Below are 25,825 nucleotides of genomic sequence, written 5' to 3' on the forward strand. Positions count from 1 at the left end.
ACCGAGCTCCGTCCGTCTCCCCCCGGCCCACCGAGCAGCAGTGACCGCGCCTGGAGCTCTGGATCGGGCTGAAACATGTTCCTCCTGTGGGTCCCGCTCGGGTTGTTCCTCAGCTTCATCGTCTCTCAGACGTGGAGCGTTCAGTTGTCGTGGGAAAACTGGAACGCGGGGAATGAGTTCGACAAGCCGAGCTCTCAGCCGCACATCGTGTTCATCCTGGTGGACGACCAGGGCTTCAGGGATGTGGGCTACCACGGATCGGAGATTAAAACCCCGACCCTGGACCGGCTGGCAGCGCAGGGAGTCAAACTGGAGAATTACTACGTTCAGCCGCTCTGCAGCCCGTCCAGGAGCCAGCTCATGACCGGCAGGTACGATGCAAAACTCGGATCCTAACATAGACTTACTTTATTACGGAAATGATATCTTATGGCACTAATTCACCTGACATGATCGTGCTCTAAAACCGGAAATATTTAGAAACCTCATTCATCTCCCATCAGAGTGAGCAAGATCCATTAAGTTCTATGTTGGTATCAAAATTGTGCAATAAATTGAAATGCAAAGCAAAAACCTGATGTCAAACAGATAATCCATCATCTGTCTAATGCCTGACAGACACTGTAGCGTTAATACTGGGGATTATGTCATGTAGTGTTGCCCTCAGTGAACCTGTAAGCAGAGGATGTGCTTTTCCTGCACCTGTCTTCACTTTCTTCCCAGCTTGTGGGAGTTTTAGCACTTTCCCGTTCTTGCACTAGGCTTCTTTGATAACTACATTGCAAAAATGCAGTGTTGCATTAGAATCAGTGATACTCAACCAAAAACTGACAGAACTTTTCATTGCAAGAGCCACAGAGCAGAAACACAGGAAGCAATTCAAATACTTGCAAAACAGATGCAAAATCAATTTTTGCAAAGTAGTTTTGCTGTCCTACTCTCTTAAAACAAAAGCATAAGAAGCCCAGTAATATATCTTTTAAAAGCTGCAGTTTAGTTGTATTGCAAGCCGATAAACAATGGTGGCTGGTGACTACCTCAGATGTAGTTATAGTGGCAGTTTTTTATCACACTGGACCAGGCTTCTTTATTGAAGGAAGCACAAAGACCCACACTTAGAGCTTGTCTTTGCAGAAAATTGACCTAATGCATTGAAATGTTGCATTATTGTGCCGTATTTTTTCAGACTTGAAGAACTTAAGAAAATTTAGAAATGTTTTGCTGCATCAATCATTATTTTTTTCTGTTTAATTAATGGGTATTTTATTTGTAGACCTGCCAGTCTCTCTTGGAAAAACAGATTTCATCTACCTGTGTGGGACATTTCAAAGAGACTTAGCCAATGCGATGACATTCTGTTTTGCACGTCAGATTAATTTATTGCTTCTTTGCCAGTTAGTTTGCCACAAACGTTAGAAACTTTCAGCAGTTTTCTCAAGAAGAAGTCCATGAATTTCCAAGTTAGATAAATTTCATCAAACTTCCGGCAAAGATTTTTGAATTTTACCTGGATTTTTTAATATCGAATGACTTTTTAATGGATTTTTAAAAATGTTATTTGGGAATTTCCCAGAAAGTTTCAGCAATCTTCTAATATTTAAGGAATTACCAATTGAAAAGTAAGGTTTTAAATTTTTTAATCTACCTGGAAAGTTTTGGGGATTTTACCTGGGATAGTACCTCAGATAGTACATTTTTTTTCCAAAGACATTTAGCAATCATCTCCAGCAATACTGCAGGATTTTTTATTAGGAATTTCAGGTTATTTTTGGAATTCTCCAGGAAAGGTTTTGTATTAAGCGGATTTTTTTAGTCAGACACTTTCAGCAATCTTCTCCTGTAAGATTTCGGAAATTCCCAGTAGAAAAGTTTGGTCATTTCTGTGAATCTATCTGAAAAGTTTTTTGGGATTTTTTCTGGGATTTTTCCAGAAACTTTCAGCAATCTTCTCTGGTAATATTTTAGGATTTTCTAATGGAAAAGTCAGGGAATTATTGTGAATATATATCTGGGAGGTTTATCAGATTTTATCTGGGATTTTCTCAGAAACTTTCAGCAATGTTCTCTAAGAATATTTTAGGAATTTCAAATGGAAAGTTATATATTTTCATGAATCTTACAACATTTCTATATATTTTATCTGGGTTATGACCAAGAAAATGTTAGCACACTTCTCTGGTAATGTTAAAGGAATTTCAAGGGAAAAAATATAAGTAGTTTTCAAAATTTCTCCTGGAAAGTTTTGGGGATTTTATCTTGAATTTCCAGAGAAAATTTCTGCAACCTTCTGCTATAATTTTTCCAGGATTTCTAAAAAACCTCAAAAGTTAGTTAATTTTTGTAAATCTTCTTGGAATCTTTTTTTGGGGGATTTATTTGGGAAGTTTATCAGATTTATGTAGGATAACTCCAGAAACTTTCAGCAATACTCTCTAGGAATAGTTCAGCAATTTCTAATGGAAATGTAAAATATTTTTTTATAATCTCCCTCTATCTGGAGTTTTTCTCCAGATATTTTGGGTAATCGTCTCTGGTAATACTTTAGGAATTTCCAATGGAAGTCTCTTTCAAAAATTTTCCTGGAAAATGTATGGGATTTTATCTTGGACTTTCCCAAGAAACATTTTGCAATCTTCCCCTATTATATTATATTTGAGAAATTTCTCATGTAAAAGTTAGGTAGTGTTTGTGAATCTTCCTGGAAAGTTTTCTTTTTATTTATCTGATGATTTTCTCTGAAATTTTCAGAAATTTTGAATGATATCTCTCTGGAAATGTTATTCTTTATTATTTATTGTATTTCCTGTCTCCTCCTTCTATCTAGAGTCCAAGCAGCACCATCTTTTAGTCCAACAGATTGACAAATATAAAAGTAATTGGGTCATGTTGTCTCATGGAAGCTGTGGTGGGTCCCAAGGATAGACTATTGAGAACCACTTATCTAAACTGTATTCTGCCACTAGTAACCACTGTAGATCCAGGTAATGATGACTGCCATAATCCTCAACATTTAGCTCAGCGTAAACACAATAAACTGATAAAACTGATGGCATCTCACAGGAACAGAGTGGTTTAGCACTTTTTTGGTCTAGAAGTAAGGATAAAGTTGTGCATAGTGGACGCCATGTCAGGTTCTACCTGCATGAAGCAAAAGAGTTTTCTGACAATGTTCAGAACAGGAATGTGGACATTAACCTGCAAAGAGGATTGAAGGCCAGCATTGCATTAGAACAACATTATTCCTCCTGTTCACTATTAATCCAACACTTGTCTCATGATTATTGCAGAGTCGTCTCATTTCTCTGTGAGGGAGGGGTCCACTTATTTCCTAATGAAGGAGCAGCAGCTGTTAAGAGACATTAGAGGGTGATCCAGTATCCTTAGTGGTCTGTCTTTGTAGTTTGCTTACAGTGTGTTTCACATCAGCAGTTTCCTCTTTTTCTACATGAATCTCTGCGGGGTTTCTGCCCCCTCCCGCCTCCTCCATCTGTTCCCCTCCTCAGCAGAAAGACGGAGGCCTGCTGGGCACCGCGGCTGTCTTGGCAGGAATCCGAGCAGATAATGAGGAAAGTGCGACCACCTCCTCGATCCTCTGCTCTCTGGAAATCTTTGGAAAGTTAGAAAACATGCACGTGGAAATGTAGCTGCTGATTCAGGGATGTATTCCTGGATGGAGGGCTGTAGAGGAGTCTGTGTGGTTTGGTTTGAACACCATCTGTCAGCGTGTTAGCATAAAAACATGAGCGGTCTGTGTCAGCTGGATCATCTCCACTCAGAACAACCTTAGACGGAGGTTTTCTCTGGCACTCCTGCACAGACTTGTTGAAGCAGAAATCAGCCGGAGTAAGGGATCAGATCCAGAACTGGAGTGTTTCTTAAAGCCTGATTAAAGTTTTACAAGCTGTTTAAATGGAAACCAACTTTGTCTGAACTTATAGCTACATGCTCGTTGGATATAATCAGTTTTTATAATGACTATTCCTTATTCTAGACTTCTTTATGATCTTTTCAGAGATTTCTAACATGTTTCCCTGCTCTAACCTTGTTAGTCAGCTTGTCGTTGCTTTATAAATGACTGAATAGAATCAGGAATAGAATTAATGGACTGGAAAGTCAAAATACACTATCACAACCCAAGCAAAGAGACCCAATCAGGAGAGGAATAATATTACAGCCAACCAAAGAACTTTGACGACTGAAATCACCCATGCACCAATGGATGATTGGTTGTTGGGGAAAAATCAACAAAAACAGACTGCACATTATCTCTAGATCAACATAATCAGTGACAGGGGAATGATTTCACCCTGGCTGGTTGTCAGAGTCACAGAATGATAAACATGAAAAGCTTTTTGCAGCATAATAAATCATGTTAACCTCATTATGTTGACCCTAAATAACAACTGACTCAGAGACGACCAGCGTGAACCTGCCTGTAATCAAGTGATTACAGCACATTAACTCAATACAATAAGAGCTGGATGCAAAATAATTAAAGATAATTATTTTTATCCTGTTTAATAACCATTTCAGTTAAGCTAAGAGGAAATACTTGTTCTTCATTGGGTCATTTATGAATGAAACAGTGTCAGACAGCTTGCAACCTTCAACACTATACCATCGGGGACTGTAATGACATTGTATTCAAATCCATGCACTTTAAGATGGAGTGCAGCCATAACACCCTCTCCCTTTCCTTGGAAGGCTTTCACAAGTTTCTGCCCGTTCATTCTGTAGAGCATTTATGAGGTCAGGCACTGATGTTGGACCAGAAGGCTTAGCTCACAATCTTCAATGTAGTTAATCCCAAGGGCACTTGATGGGTTTAGGTCAGTGCTCTATGCGGACCCTTTAAAGCCAGGTATATATTGTGCGATTTTCCTCTGATTCAACCACAAATTTTGAGTCGCTTTGAAGTGGGGCCGACTTTCAGTCGGATCGAGCATCGCTTGTCGTGCTGTGTACAGGAAACCTTGCAAAGCAGATGGATACGCCCGTTTCCATGTTTCTCACTGGTGAATCAGCTGGCGGAGCCGTGACGTAAGCAAGCAGAAACAAGAGGCTGGCTCAATAATGGCAGAAGACATTAGCATGGATGCTGCTAAAGCACCAGTTTTATCAGAACTTGACGACATTTCTTTGTTAAAAGAAGAACAAATAACAGCAGTGAGATGTTTTCAAAAATGACAAAAGTAGTGTACTGACATGTCACCATGGTTCGCTGCATTCTCTATAGAGTTTACTCCTTCGGTAGGGGCGCAAGCGCAGCTCGGTAGTGGCTACCTCACGTGTTTTGTTGCTCTGATTGGCCCATAAAGATGTGACAGAAAGAACGTTCATCCAATCACCCTCCAAGTTTTTTTTCAAAGGCTCTGCCCTTTCCCAAACGCTGAGTGAGAGGTTTACCAGATGGATGTGTGACACAAATCCATCTGGCGTGTCAGGTTAGTGTACAGGGGGGTACGATTGCCGATCACGGCCCAACACGACCTGACAACCTGCTCCCAACTGGTTGGAAGGATTTCTGGCATGTTTGGTATTTTGGTCGTACGACTCCAAACAGTTCACAGTGAGAGCAGAAATGTGAGCAGAACGAAAAACTTTGGAATATTGTTTTCCTTTGTAAACTGTCAGACAGCGTCCTAAATTACCATGACAACAGCTGGAATGACTTTTTGATGCCCCCACCCCTGCTATGATAAAGGAAATAGATGAGCAGGAAATATTCCTACCCGCGGATCTGCAGCTGACACAGATGGTGACGTTGTTTGTGTGTGTGGGATAGAGAGAGATAGCAGGAGAGATAGACAGTATGACTGGAAACACTTCACCCTCAGTGTGTGAGACTTTATAAAAATGAAACTCCACGGATTTCTGTCACACTCCGCCCCGACTTCACTCATACAGTGCGTGCACAACCATCGGACCACACAATGAGAGCGCACAACTCCTGTGCAATGGTCGTGCATCGTAAGCAATTCAGTCACACGGTAGGAGTTGACATTCTGCCACGACTGTCGTATGGTCGGCTTGAAATCGCACAGTGTATACCCGGGTTATTTGGTCTGGCTGAACCCAGCATTCACAATCTCATCTAACTTTCTGTTCCTTGTTCTACTTTCCAGCTTTACCTGGAATTCTGTCGATGCCCAGATTTCAACCAACCAAACAGCCGACCACTTTTTCTTCATTTTCCACTTGTTTTTACAACCTAGAATATGACGCACCCATTGATGATGTCTTGGTCCTCAAGGAAGAACCAACAATTCTTTGGTTCCAGTTGAGAACCACCTTTACTGGTTCTGTTCCAGTTGGAAGCGTAGCATTGTCTGAAATGTCTTGGTATGCTAAAGCAGTAAGATTGGCTTTAACTGGAGATAAGGGGCCTAGGCCAACCCCTGAAAACAGCCTCATACCATTACCCCTCTTCCACCAAACTTCACAGTTGGAACATTTCAGTCAGGCAGGTAATGTTCTCCTGGAATCCACCAAACCCAGATTCACCCATCTGACTGTCAAACAGAGATGATTCATCACTCCACAGAACACATTTGCCCTGCTCTACAGCCCAGTGTCGATGTACTTTACATCACTCCTTCTGACACCTGGCATTGGACTTGGAAAACCATGGAAACCCATTCATGAAGCTCCCGCTGCTCAGTTTTAGTGCTTGCATTAATGCCAGTGGAGGTTCAGACCTCTTCAACCATGGAATCAGCAGATCATTAGTGACGTTTATGCGCCGTGCTCCTTAGCAGCTGTTGATTCCCTTCTGTGATTTAATGTGGGCTTCTGCTCCATGGCTGAGTTGCTGCTGTTCCTAAACTCTTCCACTTTCTAATCATAGTATCACACTTGAAGTTCTTCAGGACAACCTATTTTGTATCACAAATGTGTGTAAATTGAGACTACATGGCTAGGTGATGATTTTATACACCTGGGAGAAAAGGTCTGATTTAAACACCTGAATTCAATAATTAACAGGTCTGGCCAAATACTTTTGTCCAGTGGCTGTTGCAAATATTCAAACCAGAACTTCGAAGGCCGAAGTGGAGAGTCAGTTCTTAAAGATTGGTGATCACCGTTCAGAAGGATCAGGTATCAGCCTGGGAAAGGAACTCAGGTTGAGATACACAAATCTGGTGTGATGGAGCTCAAATCGGTATCTACCATTCTCTAATTGTCAATAGTCTAATTCAAATAGTAATAGCCTATTACTCAAGTTCTTCTTCTTTTCATTTTAACTGATAATTCTCACTTTGTTTGTTGACCACAAATTACACCTTCTCCCTCTGACCATCACTGCTTGGCGATGGATGCTGGCTATGTTTATTCTCTGGATTTTTTAACCTCACATCTTGCTTATAATACCAAAGAATTCTGCTAATTTCACAGGCTTTTGATTTGCTCAATCCCATTGTGTTTATACCTGCAAATCCCACAGAGTTATGACTTTTAAGCACCATAATTTATGGGTTACTATGGTTACCTAAACCAGTTGTGATCAGCTGCTGTAGGAACCACTGCAAAGCCCTTCAGATTTCCACGCCGTCCATCCGCCGCCTGGGAAACTCTCATTATCAGAAAGTATTCAGTCTGTTTTTTCCTTTAAGCTGCCTTGATGAGATTAGAGGCTTAGAGTCAGAACTTTCTCCTAACTTCAGGCTTATTTTGCCCTCAAACTTTCATTGTTCTCCTGCTGATCTGTTCTGATCTGAAGGGGGCTCGTGCTGAGGCGAGGGCAGAGGTTGGACCAACAAAAATGTCAGATATGTTACAAGAGCGTCACGTATGACAGAGTGAGTTATGTGCCAACCCTTCCTCTTGTTTTGGTTCCTTTGTAATTAAATGAAGACGCTGCTGGAGTGTCAGAGATGAATGTTTCACATCTTTAGTGCCATGTGGCGGTGTACCTGTTCGGACAGGTCCAGCTTGTGGACGTTTTCTAACATTCCTTCCATCAGAAACACTTTCCAGCTCTTATATCACATCTGTAACCTTTGGTCAGGTGCACACCTGAAGACAAGGCTTGAAGTACCTACAAATTACGGCTGGTTTCATTTGACGTTTCAGACAACAGGATCTGCTCCAAACACATGGTTTTAATCTCATCCTCAGAGTCGACCACGTGGAGGTTTTTCTGCTGCCTGCAGGTGTTTGAGCCTTTGAAAACAGCAGGCAGCCTCAAAAGATCATTCTTTCATTAATCTGGTTTAATCAAATGTAAAATGAAAAGAGAAAACCTTTGTTCTTTTTGGAAGAGGACAGTAAGGCCTCCTTAGTTTTGGAAGGTGATAAGGATTGTGTGAGGTACAGGTCAAGACCAAGACCTTCTTTCTGTAATCTCATCATTGGTCACGTGACCCAATATGGATATGGACTTTAAGATTCAGCATCTATGTCAGATTGGTGTAGCAATCCGTCAGTGTGCATCGATACATCAGTCAATTGATCAAATATCCAATGAAATTAATACAAAGCAAAACATCAGTCTGTGTCTGCATCTGTGAGCAATGCTTTTGTTTTGAAATTCCTACCCCAAGCCTGTTTCACTGTTTGGATCCAGCTGTGCGTCGACCAAAACTTAATAAAAAGATAGTGGTAAATAAGCAGTTGCTTACAGCTAGTAGCCAAGATTAAGAGGACAAAGAGGGTATCCATTCTTCTCAGATATAGACTACACCAGGGTGTGTTTTCACCTTTAATGTTTGCATTTTTTATTTTGTATATCAGGAGTGTCAAACTCAAGGCCTGGGGGCCAAATCCAGCCCGTGGAACAGTTAAATCTGGCCCACAAGATGATCTCATTTTTCTGTTATAACTGGCCCATCAGTATGAGGTCTGCAGATTTCCTCAAATATAAAAATGTGAACGTATCCTTGATGATTTTAGATATCCTTTTATGTCGTAAAATCTGAAAGAATAAGGAGTAAAAATATTTAGATACGAAGTCAGGAATGTTGGAAAAGAAATTAATTTGTGTTTTCATTTCACATTTTCAATTTTGCATCTCACAATTAGGACTCAAACTTAGGATTTTGACTTTTTATTTCATACTTTGAAAATTTCAATTGATAATTTTGACTCCTCATATAATATTTTGATCATAATTCTAAATTTCAAGTCATATTTTGACCTTTTTAACCAGTTATTTTGTATTTTATCTAATTTTCAACCCCAAACTTTGACTTTATAATCCCATAGGTTAACCTTTTAGAGTCATAATTTAAAATTTTGAATCATATTTTGACATTTAATTTCATCATTATACATTTTATTTCATATTTTGACCTTTAAAACCCATAATTTAATTTTCTCTTTAATATATTTGCCTTTAAAAAAAACATTATTTTTCGATTTCAATTTCATGTTTTGACCTTGTTGAACTAATAAATTTGATTTTTTTAAACTGTGAGCCTTTAAACTTACCTTTTTAACTTTTTAAATGTCCAAAATCATTTATCAGCCGTGCTAAGTTTTTTTTTCTCCATATTTTATTACTGGTGAAATGAGATTGACAGTTTATGGTTAAAAAGGTAACCCTGTTTGGCCCTCAGGTTAGACCTGAACCCAGAATCCGGCCCCTGCTGTGATTGAGTTTGACACCCCTGTTGTATGTGATCACCATTTACTAGCATTTATTGTTAAGGGAAATACATCTCCTATGGTTACATGGCCATTTGTATTAAGTACACTTGTCATATCAATCTACCTCACACAGTTGATCTGCTGATACTACATCACTGTAGCTTTTAAAGGAAGATCTTGAGGGCTCTTAAAGATGCACTAGCCACTTAATTAGCTCATGGCTAATTGGCCTCCTTGTTTACTAGCAGTTTCACTGCACACAGGATGTAGGGATACAAAGCCAAGGTAAAAGAACCACAGAAATGATGTACAGTCTGTTAGAATAAGAGGAGGAACGGTATTACTTGGTAAAGAACGCTCAAAATGGATTGTTAATCCACAATAAGACCATTTTATTGCACAGAGAAGCTGGAATCATTCTTGTCAAACAAAGAAAGAGCTCTGAGTGTATCATGTTTCATTGCTCTCCTTTAAACGATCCATTGTTCTTCAGTAAACCAACAGAGAAGAATATGCAGTGAGCTAACAAAGCTGTAACACAAAACTGACAGTGACTTTAGTCCCTCATAGTTCCTCTGTCATCTTTGGACACAGACCTCTTATATTTATGCCTGGAGGACTCAAATCTGGTCTAAACCACACTTAGACGAGTGGGGGGGGGGGCTACTTATTTACTCAAAGTGGCTCCTTTTCGCTCTGTCTCCTACTTCTCCACACTCCCCATCTGTCCACACTTATCTCAAACCTCTCTCAGCCACTCAGTCACCCTCTTCTTGTTGCTTCAGTCATCTGTCACCTCCATCCTTCCACCCCAGGACTGTGCAACGATGAGACAATGAATGAATCCTCAAGGTGAAGAATCAGGAAGGTTTCTGGAGAGGTCTGGTTTGTTTAGCCTCATATCCTGTAAAGATAAGGAAAGATGGGGCAAGGTAACATGGGAAAGTCAAAGGTAGAGATACCAGGAAAGCAAATGAAGCGCCTGCCGAAAAGACAGGCTAAGTAAGATGAACAACTCCCGGGCTGACTTTGATTAAATGCAGAGCTGCAGAGTCAAGGCTGCTTATTTGAACCAGATGTGGGGAGGACGTGGACAGGGAATACAAGACGTAGACCCGGTCTGGGCAGCAGGTTTACTCAGGGAACCCTCCAGAACCTCAGTGGCTGCAGGAGTGGCCAATGCACTTGTCTTGCGGGACTTGAGTGGTGATTTGAATTTAATGATGTGTGTGATTTGTTGGCCTTGTGGCTCAGTGGTTGAGTAAATAAACTGTAAGAGATAGCATGATTATAGCAGAGTTTGAGAATATAACTCTGACTTTTACTAGAGGAATGCAACAGCACTCTTTAGCAAGATAAGATAAGGAATTCTGGGAGTTTTTTGCTAAATTTAGGTGGATTGATCATGCAGAATAGAGGTCACAGAGATTTTGCCAAAGGAAAACTAATTGCAATAAATCCATTCCCCTATATTCTTATTTATTGTCTTTATAAAGTGATGAATCAAAACATATTTAAGGTAATAAGACTCTAGAGTCAAAATATCAATGTCAAAGTTAAAGCCATGTGATGGATGGATGGATGGATGGATGGATGGATGAGGGATGTGATAAATAGATGCCAGAAGCACCACTTCACTCTGCTTTACTTCAGATACACAACCATTCATTTTTTTTAGTTTTGTCCAGCATGCATCAAGCTGATGAACAGAATAGTTTAACTCAGGCAGGAAGTCAGACTCAGGAGCTTCAGACCTTCAGCATCCTGTCAATTTCAAAATAAAACACCACCTACAGACATGATTGTGTTTCAATCATCATATCAAAAACGTGTCATAACAGACAAAGAATGAACTGTAAATCAACCAAGGACAGGCATAGTAACATGTTTGTTTGTATGCTGTTGTCTTCATTTCAACAAGATCAGGAATCCTGCTGCACTGCGTTTCACTCTATGTCAGAAACTGACCAGAAACTTCAACAGAACAACAGCATGGTGCAGACCAAATTTTTGTTAGTTGACAACAGCCCGACTGAGTTTAAAAGCTTTGGTACTTTATGAAAATACTGATCTAAATTTTGCTTATATCACTTTAAAAAATGCATCAAAAAGTAACAAAAGGGTATAATTCAGGCAGTTAAAGATTCTTTGCTTTTTTTTTTTTGTAAGATAAATATGGACAACTGAAAAATCACATGAAATATAGTTATTTTCCAGGCTGTGAATCTGAACTGGCTACCACTGCTCTGTCTCTTTCTCTCTCTGCAGCTTTCGGTTCCTATTATGACTGAAATTCTTGATTTTTATTACTGATCATTAAAAATTATGATTTTATCATTTAAAATTGTATGAAGAGGTATTTAAATTCTGACAGCCTTGGCTGCTGCTGCGTTTTTAGGCTGTGGTTGATTTTAAAGATCCTATAAATCAGTCAGGTTGGACATGTGGAGGAACTGCAGGATAGCTCTCCAGAGGGCAGCAGTGTCTGCAGTCATTATTTCAAGGCCTCATAAACACTAAAGTCCTAGAAATGTCCTTCAGGTGTCTCAGAAATATTTCAAAGTCAAGGTCTTGTTCTCTCCCACATCAAAGAGAAACAACACAGGATTACTTTAAAAGTCTTTGCGCTCCACCTTGTGCCGTTCTCCGTCATGACCTCAGGCGGGTTGAACTGGAGGGATCACAGGCTGCACTTAGCATGACATTCTCATTACACGGCTGTAACCTTTCGCTATGTGAACACCAACAAACCTGCAGAAGAAGGGGGGGATTCTGGAATCTCAGACCTGCACACGTACGCTACGTGTCTTCATAACTTTGAACACGTACAGTATGTGGTCTCCATAATTCCCACATCTTTCCACTTTCTGGCTCATATCATCCTTTCTCTTCACTTCACATTCTACAAGGTCTTTCCTCAATACTCCCCTGGCATCCTTACAAAAGAGTCTGACAAATAAAAATAAATGGAAGGGAAAGCCAGATGTGGGAAAATGATCCTTGTATAAACGGAAAGAACACAAAGAGATTGAAGATAATGGAGCATGTTCGTCCGGGAGTCATTTTAGACACATGTATGTTCTCCTACCAAGGCCTAATTCTCCATTTAATAAGCTTGTGGGAGGTAGGACTAGACAATATGGCAAAATATATACAAGGGATCATTTTTCTTATGGCATTAAGAAAAATTAAAGCCTGAATAAACCAGAGAGTTAATTTGTGAAATCCCAGATACACTTTGAGGGATTTTCTTCAAACTTGCAGAAATATCCTCCAGATTTTAGAGGGTCAAGGCCACTGTGAGCTCCGATTTTGTGAGCACAACTCTACAAAGCAGAGCGAAACTTATGTCAGCTTTTGCAAAAACTTGCACTTGAGCATGAACTGTTTTGATTTTGGAGGTCAGTGTTGTGTTAATTTCATCTGCGATAAACATGATGAAAAAGTTATTTTTACTAGGAGAAGATTCGACCGTAGTAAGTCGGATTTTTTGCAAATAGAGCATATAGCATTAGTTCAGGCAGGCTATGGAGTCAAGCACTACCATATAATAGAGATCAGCTGATCTCACGCAAGCCCTCGTCAGCTGACGATCAGCTGATTGACGCTATTGGCTAATCACACTCATATTTAAACTGCTCTAGCATGGCTCGTCTTTTCTGCTCCCTCTGCAAGCTGCTTTTTGTAACCCTCCTCCACCCCAGCTCCTCCTTTATTCTGCTGACTGAATAAGTGTCAAACATGTTTGATATTTACGATTTGGGTGCCTACAACACAATTTGGAGCCATAAAACACCACACACTCACAAGGATTATTCAGACAAATAATAGTTTGCGATGAGGCTCCACGCTAGATGCCCCCGCAATCTTTCGGGGGGCAAATCTTGTGTGTGGCCAGCCAAAAACAGTAGAAAAATCCAAAATTACAAAACATTTTCAATGCAAAATAATGGAAATTTAAATCCGATTAAACAGAATGCACTTAATCATGATTAACTACTGCAATTCCAGGATTAATCACTATTTAAAATTGACAGTAGAATAAAGGCTAGAACTGCAGAGTGCTGTGCTGTTGTTACATTTATGCAATGCAGTCGGTTCAAATATCATTTCGAGTGAATAAATGTCCAAATATATTGTTACTTTTGCAACAAATTTGACTAAATCAATTTTTTAGCCACTTAGTAAAGTGAAAAGTCTGTCAGTTTGCTATATTATATGCATTTTTCCTCTAACAGTGTATCAAACATCCTTTTTTATGTCTTCTTTTCCCAAAGGGACACATTCCCATGGCAGGATTGGTTAATTTCTTTTAGTAAATGTTCCCGTATTTACACACATGTTGCCTTCATTCCCATCTCTACTTAGTTTGATTCATTAATATGTCGTCACCTAATGATAGACCCACGAAGCCCCCTCTAAAGCCCCCTCTGTCCCCCAGAGTGCCTGCTGCTGGTTGGGTTTCAGAGTTCCCCCTGCATCGACCACCGTTCTTCTCATCGCCTCATGAAACCAAACCCACTGTGGTCTCATTCTGAATTCACCACCCTGACCTCAGTGAATAGAGGAATCAGATTACCATTTCTGCTGTATTATTATCCTGATGAGTTAAAAGTTTTTAAAGGTCCTGGGAACCAGCGCTGAATTCCTTGGGAATCCATGCGCCAAGTTGTAAACATTACAACTTCCTAACTTAGTTTCCAAATGTTTCAGAGGCATCAAACCCAGATGGCAGTATGTTTCAGAAGAGGACACACGGGATAATTAACCCCAGAAAACAAACTGAATCATCCAGCGTCAATGCCAACCCACTAACTGCATCCTGAATTAAAAAGCTGGTGATGCAGTGGGTCAGTGGTCACACTTTACTGCAGAAACAGAAAGTTGTTGCAGACATTATCACCTAGCCGAGGCTATGATCTCTACAGTCTGTATATTTCAGTGCAGTGCGTGAAGACATTGAACATTTTGCCTACCATCGTTAAATGAACTTACCTACTTTGAATCGCTTTTACATTCATGTTTTAATTACAAAACTCTTCGTCTCCAATTCCAAAAAAGTTGGGTTGCTTTTAATGTAAATAAAAACAAAATGCAATAATTGCCAAATCTAATAAACCCTTATATCAGATGTTGAATCTGAGACAACTTACCATTTCATGGAAAGTATTAGCTCGTTTAGAATTTGATGGCAGCAGCACATCTCAGAAAAGTAGAGACGGGGCAATTTAACAATAAATGTCTGGGAAGTGAGGAGATTTGCTGGAGTTTTGGGAGTGGAATTTTGTCCCATTTGTGTCTGTTGTAGGATTCTAGTTGCCCGACAGTCCTGGGTCTTCTTTGCTGGATTTTTTTTGGTTGCTGATGCTCCAGATGTTTTGAACTGGGTTGCAGGCAGGTCAGTCCAACACCCAGACTCTTCTACTGTGAGGCCATGCTGTTGTGATGGATGCGGTGTGTGGTTTAGCATTGTCTTGCTAAAACAGTCAAGGCCTTCCCTGATCCTTCCTCCGCAGGAAGGCTCCTTCCAAGTCAGGTAAGAGTCCTCCGTGCTAACTGGTAAACACGCATTTGGAACAGGCTAGCGAGTGTGCGTGGTTACATCATTGGAGTGGTTTGAGGATCCTTGACATTAGAGCAGTCCTACGATGGTAGCTGAGTAGTCTTCCTCCAAAACAGCCATCCCAGGATCATGCCTTGGCTTTGAATAACAGAAGTCTGAATGGGAGCATGTGTTGCTCTAAAACCTTTCTTTATTTTTCAGCATTGATAGTACCTTCCCAGATGTGTAAGCTGCCCACACCATAGGCACTAATGCAACCCCATACCATCAAAGATGCAGGCTTTAGAGCTGTGCCAGGATGACAAATGGTGGCATTTCTGGATTACATATGGCTTCTTCTTTGCATGATCCAGATTTAACTGTCACTTGTGGATGGCACGGCCAACTGTGTTGATAGACAATGATTTTTGGAAGTGTTCCTGAGCCCGTGCAGTGATTTCTGAAAAGACTCATGCCTGTTTTTAATGTACTTGCCACTGAGGGCCCAAAGATCACCAGCATCCAATACTGACCTACAGCCCTGTCCCTTGCTCACAGAGATTTCTCAGATTCTCTGAATGCTTTGGACTGTAGATGGTGGGATAGTCAAAGACTTTGCAAAATGCTCTTCTGGCTGTTTTTCATCAGCAACACTTACTTTGCCAGCCTTCCGTTGCCCTGTCCAAACTTTTTTGAGACACGTTGCTGGCATCAAATTCAAAATGAACCAACATTTTCATGACATAGTAAAATGTCTCAGTTTCATCATCTTAAATGTTGTTTATGTTCTAGTGTGGATAAAACATGGGTTTTTGAGATTTGACAATCATTGAGTTCTGTTTTTATTGCATTTTACACAGCGGCCCAACTTTTTTGGAACTGAGGTTGTATAGTTGGCAGTGATCTTGAAATGTGACAACTTACTTTTGGAAATGACTTCACCAAACACTGTTTATTAATCAAAATAATAGAGATTCTATTATTTAAAAGGACATAGCAATGAAAAGTGTTCAACCTTACTAGTTTTGCATCACAACCTGTGTCCAACCTTCCCCAAAGAATGTTTGAGAAGCTGTCACTTCTTTAAATATCTTTTTTGTCCGTGGGAAAGTGACCATTTTCTTTTTTTATGAAGTAAACTTGACCAGACTGAAACAGCAGTATGTATAAACCTGCAGAAATAAAAGCTGATGGTCTACCAGCTGTGTTTCAGGCCCGGTTTAGTACTGGATCTGCAGTCACAGTCTGTGATTTTATGGGACTTTATGTTCTGTTCTCTGTATTGTTTCTGTTCAGGAGGTTTTCAGTAGTAAATCTTTGGCTTTATTGCTTTGTTTGGAACTCTGCACCCATCATTCGGTGGTGTAACCCTTACAGGACTCAAATTCTCAAGAGGCGATGGAGGTTTTTCAAGGCCTGACCACCTTCTGGATCTCCTCCAGTCGCTGCTGAAACCCAAACCAGACTCTAATTTTCTCTCCCTGTCCGTGGTGACAGCTCGACGGCACACCGCTAACCTCAGGAGAGAGCTGGGGAGGGTCAAAAAGAGACGAGACAGGGAAGAGGCACCAGCTCCTGGTCTCCTGGGTGTTTTGGTTTCACTCAAAGTAATCAGACAGAGATGAAGTCAGAGCTCATTGTGCTTGTCTTCTGAGAGCTGCTCCCATGGTCCCAGCTGGGTTTCCTCTCTTTGGGCCAAAAACAGTCAGTGAGAGTCCCAATGATCATAAAGCTGACTCAGATCTTTAAAAATCTGAGTACTAATCCCACAGATCTGGTTTAATTGATTTCATTCAGCTCTTGACTTTGTAGTCACTCACTCATGAGCTGAATACATTTTTTCTAGCATAGTAAAACTTTTGATGGCCATCCTAATCCATACCAGAGTAATGACTGAAATAGTAGCTGGTATAGTCTTTATCTAAAAACTACTTCTTGGTAGTTAAATGCCTAAACGTGGTACATGATTGACAGACAGTGAAAGTACAGTGGCAACTGAAATAGCTCATTACAACTAATGCTTCAAGTGGTTTTCCAAATTTAACTGAAAACGCAACTTAAAATGACATCTCCAATCTCAAAATGATTCAACCCCTTCATGGTGAGCACCTTCAGTACTAAGTAGAGCACCCTACTTATTCTATGACCTGCCTCAAAAAGTTCCAGTTTTGCTTCATCACTCCACAGAGCAGAATCCTCAAATCTCTGTGGCTTATTTATGTGATTTTGTTAATATTGGAGCTGACTTTTCTTGTGCTTTTGGGTCAGGTGTGGTGTACGTCTTGGTGTTCTGGCATTGAAACCATTTACGTTCAGTACTCGCCTCACAGTACTCACTGAAACCTCAGTTGCTGTTGCCACCAAGTTTTGCCAGAGTTCTTTTGCAGTCTCTCCAGGGTTTTTCACAACCTGCCTTCTCAGATATCTGGTTGCAGCCATTGATAGCTCCTCCCTTTTTCTGCCCTGTCAAGTAGTGTAACCATTGTTCCTGTAACTCTGAACTTGTCAACTATGCTACCAACAGTTTCTCTATGAACATTCAGTGCCTTTGCTATCTTGTATCCTGTTCATTTGTGTGTTTAGCTATAGTGGTTACATAAGCCAGTGGTTCCCAACCTTTTTTCCATTGAGCCCCCCCCCTTATTGCTGTCAAAAATAAACATCAATTTGACTTGTTTTAAATATTGAAAGCCAAACAAAATAGCCCAAGAAACAAGTGTTATTACCAAAAGACCTTTGTTTGAACCATTCATATGGGTTTTGTCATGATTTTAGATAGTCTGAGTGATCTTAATTTCAAAAACCTCGGGGCGGACAGGCCCTCACGCCCCGGACCCCAGGTTGGGAACCAGGGACATAAGCCATAAGAGACTTCACCCATCTAATGGCAGCTGACGGACAATTTTTGACACTGTAATGGTTCAAAGTCGGTTTACAGAGTGTAGCAGAAGTTAGCAGTGATTCATTTTGCATTTGTTAATATCCACGTTCCTGTGCTAAAAATCCTTATTTATTGTTTGGTTATGAATGAGTACAGCCTGACACAGCCTCTACAACTTTATCCCTCTGTTCTGGATTAAAACAGTGCTAAACCACACAGTTCCTACATGATGCTATCAATGCTTTCATATTTACTGATGTTTACACTGGATTTGACAGGATTGTGGCAGCAGTCTTTAAAAAACAACAGTGGCCTGCATTTAGCTTTGGCCCACTTTTAGGTCAAAATGGGCCAAAGCCATTGTGTTTAGCGCAACTTTGTAATGCAACATATACAGAAATATCCTTTTTATGGGTGGATCAGACTGCAAGAATTTAACCTTGATTTCCATCTGACTGTATCGCTGCCACCTATAGTGAAACATCGAGCTGAATTATGAATGTCAGGAATGATTAACTCTTGTGATATGACAAATACTGTGCCCATGATGCCCGTTGACTGTGATTCGACCAATAATGGCACATCAGAGTCTTTCTCGCTTCTGCTGTCTACACACTGACCTGACATCAACGGCACATATCCTGATGATAATAAACTCTATTCATACAGCATTTTTCAATATAAGTAACAACTTCTTCCTTCCTGTCACATGACATTGCAATTTTGAAATGCTGACATGTTTAACAAACTCACCAACTTCATGCACCTGATTAGAGATGACAAAAATGACACAGAATTATGTCTTTGAGGGGCTTTTTCTTTGAAAACAAAAAAATATCAGAGTTTGTCCAAAAGGTGACCAATAATACTGATCTAAATCAGAGGCTATGTATTTTTAGCTTTCGTGCAGATAATCCTGCTAACATTGAACACTACGTGGAGCTACAGAACTGAGTAATTTACTCCCATCTCATCTAACAATTCATGTTTGCATCGAGTTTTTGTCCCTTTGGACCCTCATGCAGCAAAGGGACACAACTGAATAAAAAATATGAAACTGTAGGTGGCAGGCAAGAGCATATGATATCACATGGAAGCTATAAATACTAGTCTGTAAAGTCTGTAATCAGGGCCGATAATAACCAAACCAATGTTAAACTCATTCAAAAGTGCATCCTAAGTCAAAAAGAAACAGGACACCACCAGTTGAGTAGCAATTTAGTTGTCACGTTCCTCAGAAATAAAAAGAAATATTACTGTAATTAAAGGGTTGTTTTTTTTATTTGCCTTTGTTCGGTTTGTTGAGGCATTTTTACATCACTGTTTTGAAAAAGACAACCACCGTCTTCTCGAAATTTCCTAGTGTTGAGTTATTGATGATTGTGGGAAAGGGAGAGTCTTTAACCTCCACTGGGTGGAGACTGTTTACTCTGAATTATGATTCATCAACAGTTATGTAAACGGCCTGTAGATAAAGAGCTGCAGTCATTTATTCCAAGATGTAAATTAAACTGTATTCATGTCAGCTTTTGGATGTACATCTGCATTGAAACTGACTTTAAAAAGTACTCTGATATCAGATTTCCTCCTCCCCTAGCGTTTGTCCTTCACTCATCAATAGTTCTGTGTTAGCTCGCTGCCAAGATGGCCGCCACAGCATCATTAGCTCCAGGTCACAGCTCTGTTTCCTGTCAGCTCTTGAGTGACAGCTCTTCTGTTTTTACTCCAACCCCCCCTCCTCTCAGTAACCATTACCCCTACCCAACCTCCCACCCCTGCTCTGGTAGATTTTAAGTTTTACATTACTCTTCTCTAAAAGGCCCATAGGAACTCCTCTGTCAGCTCATGTGTTTGCTTTGGGTTTGGTCCAGTGGAATTAAGATTGAGACCAATTTATCAGTGTGTGTCTAAAATACAAAGATTCTGTCTGTGAATGGACTTATTGGTTTAAGATGATCCACCATGGAGGGAAAAGAACAGTCACCATTATAAACATCAGCAACATTTCAGTGTTTGATATGGTTCTGGTAAAAATCGAACAATATTGACATTCCTTTTATCACTGTAGCAAAAAATAGAGGTCAAAGCTGGTGGAATCTTAAGTTTTGCATGCTAAAAAATTGCAGAAAAACTCCTATCCCTGTCTAAACTGTGCAAATACTTTTGCCATAGCAGATGGAATCGCCATGGTTTGGCATAGGTGACATCCTCCATCGCATGTTGTCTCATATAAACATCCAGATCTTTAGCCAGTAGTGCACAGGGATGTTAAATACAACAATATGTATCTTTTACAACTTAAAACACTAGTTTCAAAGTCAAACTAACTAATGTGGCCATGTTTCTGAGGATGAATATTATGCACATTCTTCACAAGCAGTTTGCAAACAAGGGGTTTTTGATAGTAGCAGTCATATTTGTGCAATATTCATATCACTCTACCTTGTCAGATGTCATGGATCCTTGGCCTCTCATAACATCTTCGCCAGCATGGCCCCCTTGCTTGTTAGAGCTCGTACAGTGAAGTTACACTCAGAGGCCTTCATTGGGTACCAGGCTGATACAGGTACACCAACATATTAGTGCTTTAAGGCTTTTTGATGTCAGATACAGTTAGTCATAATGGAAAGCCGTGGAGGAAGATGTAGCTTATCCATCATGCTGGAATAAGGTCATTGGCATATGCCAAAAGTCATCATTGAGCCCCTACTGGCAGGACATTCATGCATTTTGCTGGGAATGAATGATATCTGATTTTTTTCTGATATGCTGGTATTTACTAATTCAATTTAACTGGTGCTAATATATATTAATGTAATTGAGGCCCAACACTTCAATTCTAAACACAAGCTTTAAAGTTTAAGGAATAAGAATGAACAAAGAACTAGGCAAATATTTACAAACAAAATTTCACATTTACAAGTGATATAGGGCAATATTTACAGCAGAAATAGGCAGATATTTACAGTTGATCTTGACCAATATGTATAGCTGCTATATGTTGATATTTACCATTGATATAAGCAATATAGGCAGACATTTACAGTGGATATAGACCAACATTCACAGTTGATATAGTCAGATATTTACAGCTAATATTGGCAGATATTTATAGTGGATATTAATATGATTATTAGCTTTTTAAGCTAACATCTGCAAACAACGAAATCATACCGGTAATACCGTGCATCACTACATTTTCCTGTAAATGTTAATAATACTTGTTCCACCCTTTTGGTCAGTGGGTATAACAGTCCTCTCGCATATTTCCTGATTGACTGATGCTGGTTTAACGTCTAACCTAAACACATTTGATGTAGTATCATCCACACTTTTTCATCCTTTTTCTTTCTTGGTATACTTGAAACCTTAGCATTTCAAACATATAGCATTCCCAGAGCATTTCTTAAAGGATGGCTTGCTTCTATCAAAGATTTAAATTTCGTCACCTCTGTATTGCATCTCTAACTGGGTGATTTCTGTTTTGTTCTGTAGGTATCAGATCCACACAGGCCTTCAGCACTCCATCATCAGAGCAACCCAGCCCAACTGCCTCCCCCTGGAAAACGTCACGTTGCCTCTGAAGCTCAGACAAGCGGGATATGCCACCCACATGATTGGAAAGTGGCACTTAGGCTTCTACAAGCGTGGCTGCCTGCCCACCCAGCGCGGCTTTGACACCTTTTTCGGCTCTTTACTGGGCAGCGGGGACTACTACAGTCACTATAAATGTGAAGGGCCCGGTATGTGTGGGTATGATTTGTATGAAGGCGAGGAGGCAGCTTGGGAGCAGGACCGCGGCTTATACTCGACTGTGATGTTTACTCGAAAAGCTATCAGCATCTTAGCCAATCACAACCCTCGTAGACAGCCTTTGTTTCTCTACCTGGCCTATCAGGCAGTTCATTCCCCACTGCAGGTTCCTGCACGCTACCTCGAACGTTACAAAGGTATACCAAACCTTCATCGGCGTAAATACGCAGCCATGGTGTCCTGCTTAGACGAAGCCATCCACAACCTCACGTTAGCCCTCAAGCGCTTTGGGTACTATGACAACACAGTCATAGTGTACTCTTCAGACAACGGGGGTCAGCCGTTAGCAGGTGGGAGTAACTGGCCCTTAAGGGGGAGTAAAGCCACTTACTGGGAAGGAGGGATCAGAGCCGTGGGCTTTGTTCACAGCCCTCTGTTGGTGAACAAAGGTACAAAATGTCGGTCTTTGGTCCATATCACTGACTGGTTCCCCACACTGGTGACTCTGGGTGAAGGGACTCTAGAAGAAGATCTAAACCTGGATGGGTACGATGTCTGGGAGGCTATCAGTGAAGGACGCCCATCTCCTCGCCAAGACATCCTCCACAATATCGATCCAATCTATATTAAAGCTAAAAATGGCTCATGGAAAGCCGGATACGGCATATGGAACACAGCGATCCAGGCTGCGATCCGTGTGGGCCACTGGAAGCTCCTGACAGGCGTCCCTGGCTACAGCGACTGGGTGCCACCACAGACTTTCTCCAACCAGCGACTGACCAATCGCTGGCACAACGAACGCGTCCGCTGGGACCGTGGTAAATCCGTCTGGCTCTTCAACATCACAGCAGACCCGTATGAGAGGGTGGACTTATCTCAGCGACACCCTCACATAGTGAAGAAGATGCTAATGCGGCTATCGCAGTACAACAAGACTGCAGTGCCGGTACGCTACCCGGCTAAAGACCTGCGCTCCAACCCTCAGTATAACGGGGGCGTTTGGGGACCATGGTACAAAGACTTAAAGGAGCAGCAGGAGGTGGATGAGCGATATAATTACTTGTTTAACAACCATCTTGGTAAAAGAAGATGGAAAAAGAAACCAGTGAACAGGAAGTTGAAAAGGAAGGTAGAGGAGTAACCTTCCAGATTTGTGAAAGACTGAACAACAGCTGTTTTTTTCTCAGGGATTGACTCTTCTTTTTCAGGAGTATTCTCTTCAGATGTTAGTTTTAACTTGACTTTAGTGTGTACTGTATAAAAACAGTTCAGATCAACCTTTTCTAGATGCCTCAAATAGAGCCCGACTGATATCTCTGTAGGCCAATATTTACAGCTGATAGAGTCCTATCAAAGTTATGGAAACTTTGAAAGGATTCCACAGACGAACAGACGGGTATGGCCTACTCCAAGGTTTCTCATAACGGATAACTTGAACAAACAATTCTTTACTACTCCTGATTTGGTTTAGAGTCATCAATCTAAAATTGTTAAGATCAAACATGTTTGGTAGTCTATGGGCCTCATTCACTAATTGTTCCAAAGAACACATTTGTTCTTAAAACTCTGTCTTTAAGCTGTTTTTAACAAGATTTTGACATTCACCAAAGTTTTCTTATCTGTGATTTGTTCAACTGTACGACTGTTAAAAAATTTATACTGGGACAAAATACCGACTTTTTTGGTTTTCCCCCCACCAAGGCCACGCCCTCCCACAACAAGTCACAGATTTTTGCAGAGTGTTGAGTCAACTCCTTAGCCCTTCCTGGCACAAATTTGATGTTAATATCTTGGATCGGCTTGTGCTGTAAAGCATTGAATTTCCTGTCACCACTAGGAGGCGTTATGATCTGTGCAAAATATAAGCATATGAATGCTTTCAGATCTTAAACCTTTCGATACATGGAACGATTCATTCAGTTATGTAAGTAATCCACAGCTGAGTTATGGGCTACTTCTAGTTTCTTGAAAAATATGCAAATTTGAAGGCTCGCCATGACCATACCATTTGAGATTTATACAAAATTTTTCTCTTCTAGCTACCTACCAAAATTCAGCTTGATTGGATGAACTCCCTCAGAGAAGATAGTCCTTTAAGGACCCCTGACATGGCAAAAAAACCCACAAAATTTTCCACTTTAATTCCAAATGACAGATTTCCTGTTGAGAATTGAACACCATGAACATAAGAGAGTTTTCTGTTGATGTCGGAAAGATAAATATTTGTACCAATTTTCATTTTTGTGGGTTGACATTAACAACGCTGAAGAACAGCACAGGTCAAAATGCATCTGTTGTGACCAGTGCCTTGCCTAGAATAAACTGCTTAAGAGGACATTTATTTAATGCTGAAATCTCAGTTTTAGTAAGTCTTTTTTCATAATGCACCTTAAGAAGTTTAATGCTCCTTTGATTAATTTAAATTTAATATAATCAATCAGCATGTCTGGGGGTTTGAAGGTCAATCCAAGCTGCTGTGCTTCATGCGTATTGCGCACAAATGAATGGCTGGAGGATAGGAGAGACCAGAGCTCATTCAGCACTCTAAAATAAAAGAACTCTAATTGATATGTTTGGAATGAAAGCTATTCAGATAAGAAGTATTAATCAAAACAAAACAAAAACTTCATTTGTTTCATTGAGCATCGGACATTTCAGACTTTCTTAGATCTCGTTTTGAGTCTCATGAAGAGTCCGAAGAGACCAGTTTATCTCCACTGTATCCAGTATATCACTGCCTCTCTCTCCACACTTATAATTTGCCTTTATTTATAATAATAATACCTGAGGTATCACGGCCACTCTTTTCTCAGTACAGGAAGTTTCAGGCTGGCTTCCTCCTGTTAACATTCTACTTCTTTTAAGAGCCAAACCCCATTTTTTGTTGAGCTGACCACATTTTCCTAAAATCCAAATATAAATTATATTAAATCCGTTATCATTTGAACAGAAAGCACTATGATAACATCGTATACAAGTTTATATCATGGATGTAGGCTTATAAATTAGATACTCTAATATCAGCTGGAACTGGGTTAGCATACCACATGAGTCAGGATGTAGACATACTGCCATATCAATGTAATACTGGCCTCACCCTATGTAATCTGGTGAATATCAGCATACACCCTGAAATAAACATATCAGTTGGGCTCTGTCCGCCCTAAACCAGTCAGAGATCCTCTCGTTCAAACACTACTGTCATGCCCAGACACAACTGAAACCTCATGTTAACATTCGGGGCATTCAAAGAATGTTTATTTTTCTAGATCGTGTTGCATGCTTGAACTGTTGTCACCTTCTGGATTGTTCTGTAGATTCTTCTTAGTGTTTAGAAATAAATCTTCCTCGACAGTTGCCATAAATCTTGGTGACAGAGAAATAAAGTGAGACATGGTTGTATTCTGTTGATGACTGCAGCAGTATAGTGTGTTGGAAACAGATGTGGGATTTAATGTGATGTGAGTGGATGTTCGTTGGTTTTATAAGCACAGACTGTCTGAACCTTTTAGAATAACAGATTTTGTTCCCTCTTTAGATGATGTCTGGTCTGGAACCAGGCCAAGCTGAATGTAAGACAAACTAACAAAATAAAAGCCCCAGACACAAAGTTCTTTGTCTCTTACAATCTCCCAAAATGTCTGCTTTCTTTTTTATTATGACCAGATTTCCTTTATTCTGCTGACAGAAATCCTCCTGTAGATGGAAACTTCTGTATGAAGCTGACACGTGGCCATGAAGCACATTTATTCATGGAAACTACAGTAAAGTGGGATCTGAGTGGCGATAAAGACCTAATTGCTTTCTTGCACTTGTTAAAAAATGCCTTCGTCTTCCGAACAGGAAGTCGGGATGAAGAAAAGCAGAGACATTTTCATAGTACACTTAACTTACGATCTGTAAAAATACATTTTTTAGATGTTGCTTGGTTTCCATGCAAACAGTCTCCAAACTTAGACTCAGATTGATGAACTTGAGACGTCCTTGAGTTTTCCCTGCAGATGGTTTAGTGTAATTTATTGACCAATTAGACATTTTAATGGCATTTAATGACTTCTAAA

The 25,825-nt window shown here is 40.3% G+C and overlaps 1 protein-coding gene across 1 annotated transcript; it reads left to right on the forward strand.

The window, feature by feature from the left end:
* Window positions 1-43: 43 nt before the first annotated feature.
* arsj (arylsulfatase family, member J) lies at window positions 44-25,064 on the forward strand. Its single transcript, XM_041779824.1, has 2 exons — window positions 44-371; window positions 21,507-25,064. Exons 1-2 carry the CDS (start codon window positions 76-78, stop codon window positions 22,903-22,905), a joined length of 1,695 nt encoding a protein of 564 aa, XP_041635758.1. The 5' UTR covers window positions 44-75; the 3' UTR covers window positions 22,906-25,064.
* Window positions 25,065-25,825: the final 761 nt, after the last annotated feature.

Source organism: Cheilinus undulatus, linkage group 22 (assembly GCF_018320785.1).
Source record: "Cheilinus undulatus linkage group 22, ASM1832078v1, whole genome shotgun sequence".
Classification (NCBI taxonomy): Eukaryota; Metazoa; Chordata; class Actinopteri; order Labriformes; family Labridae; genus Cheilinus; species Cheilinus undulatus.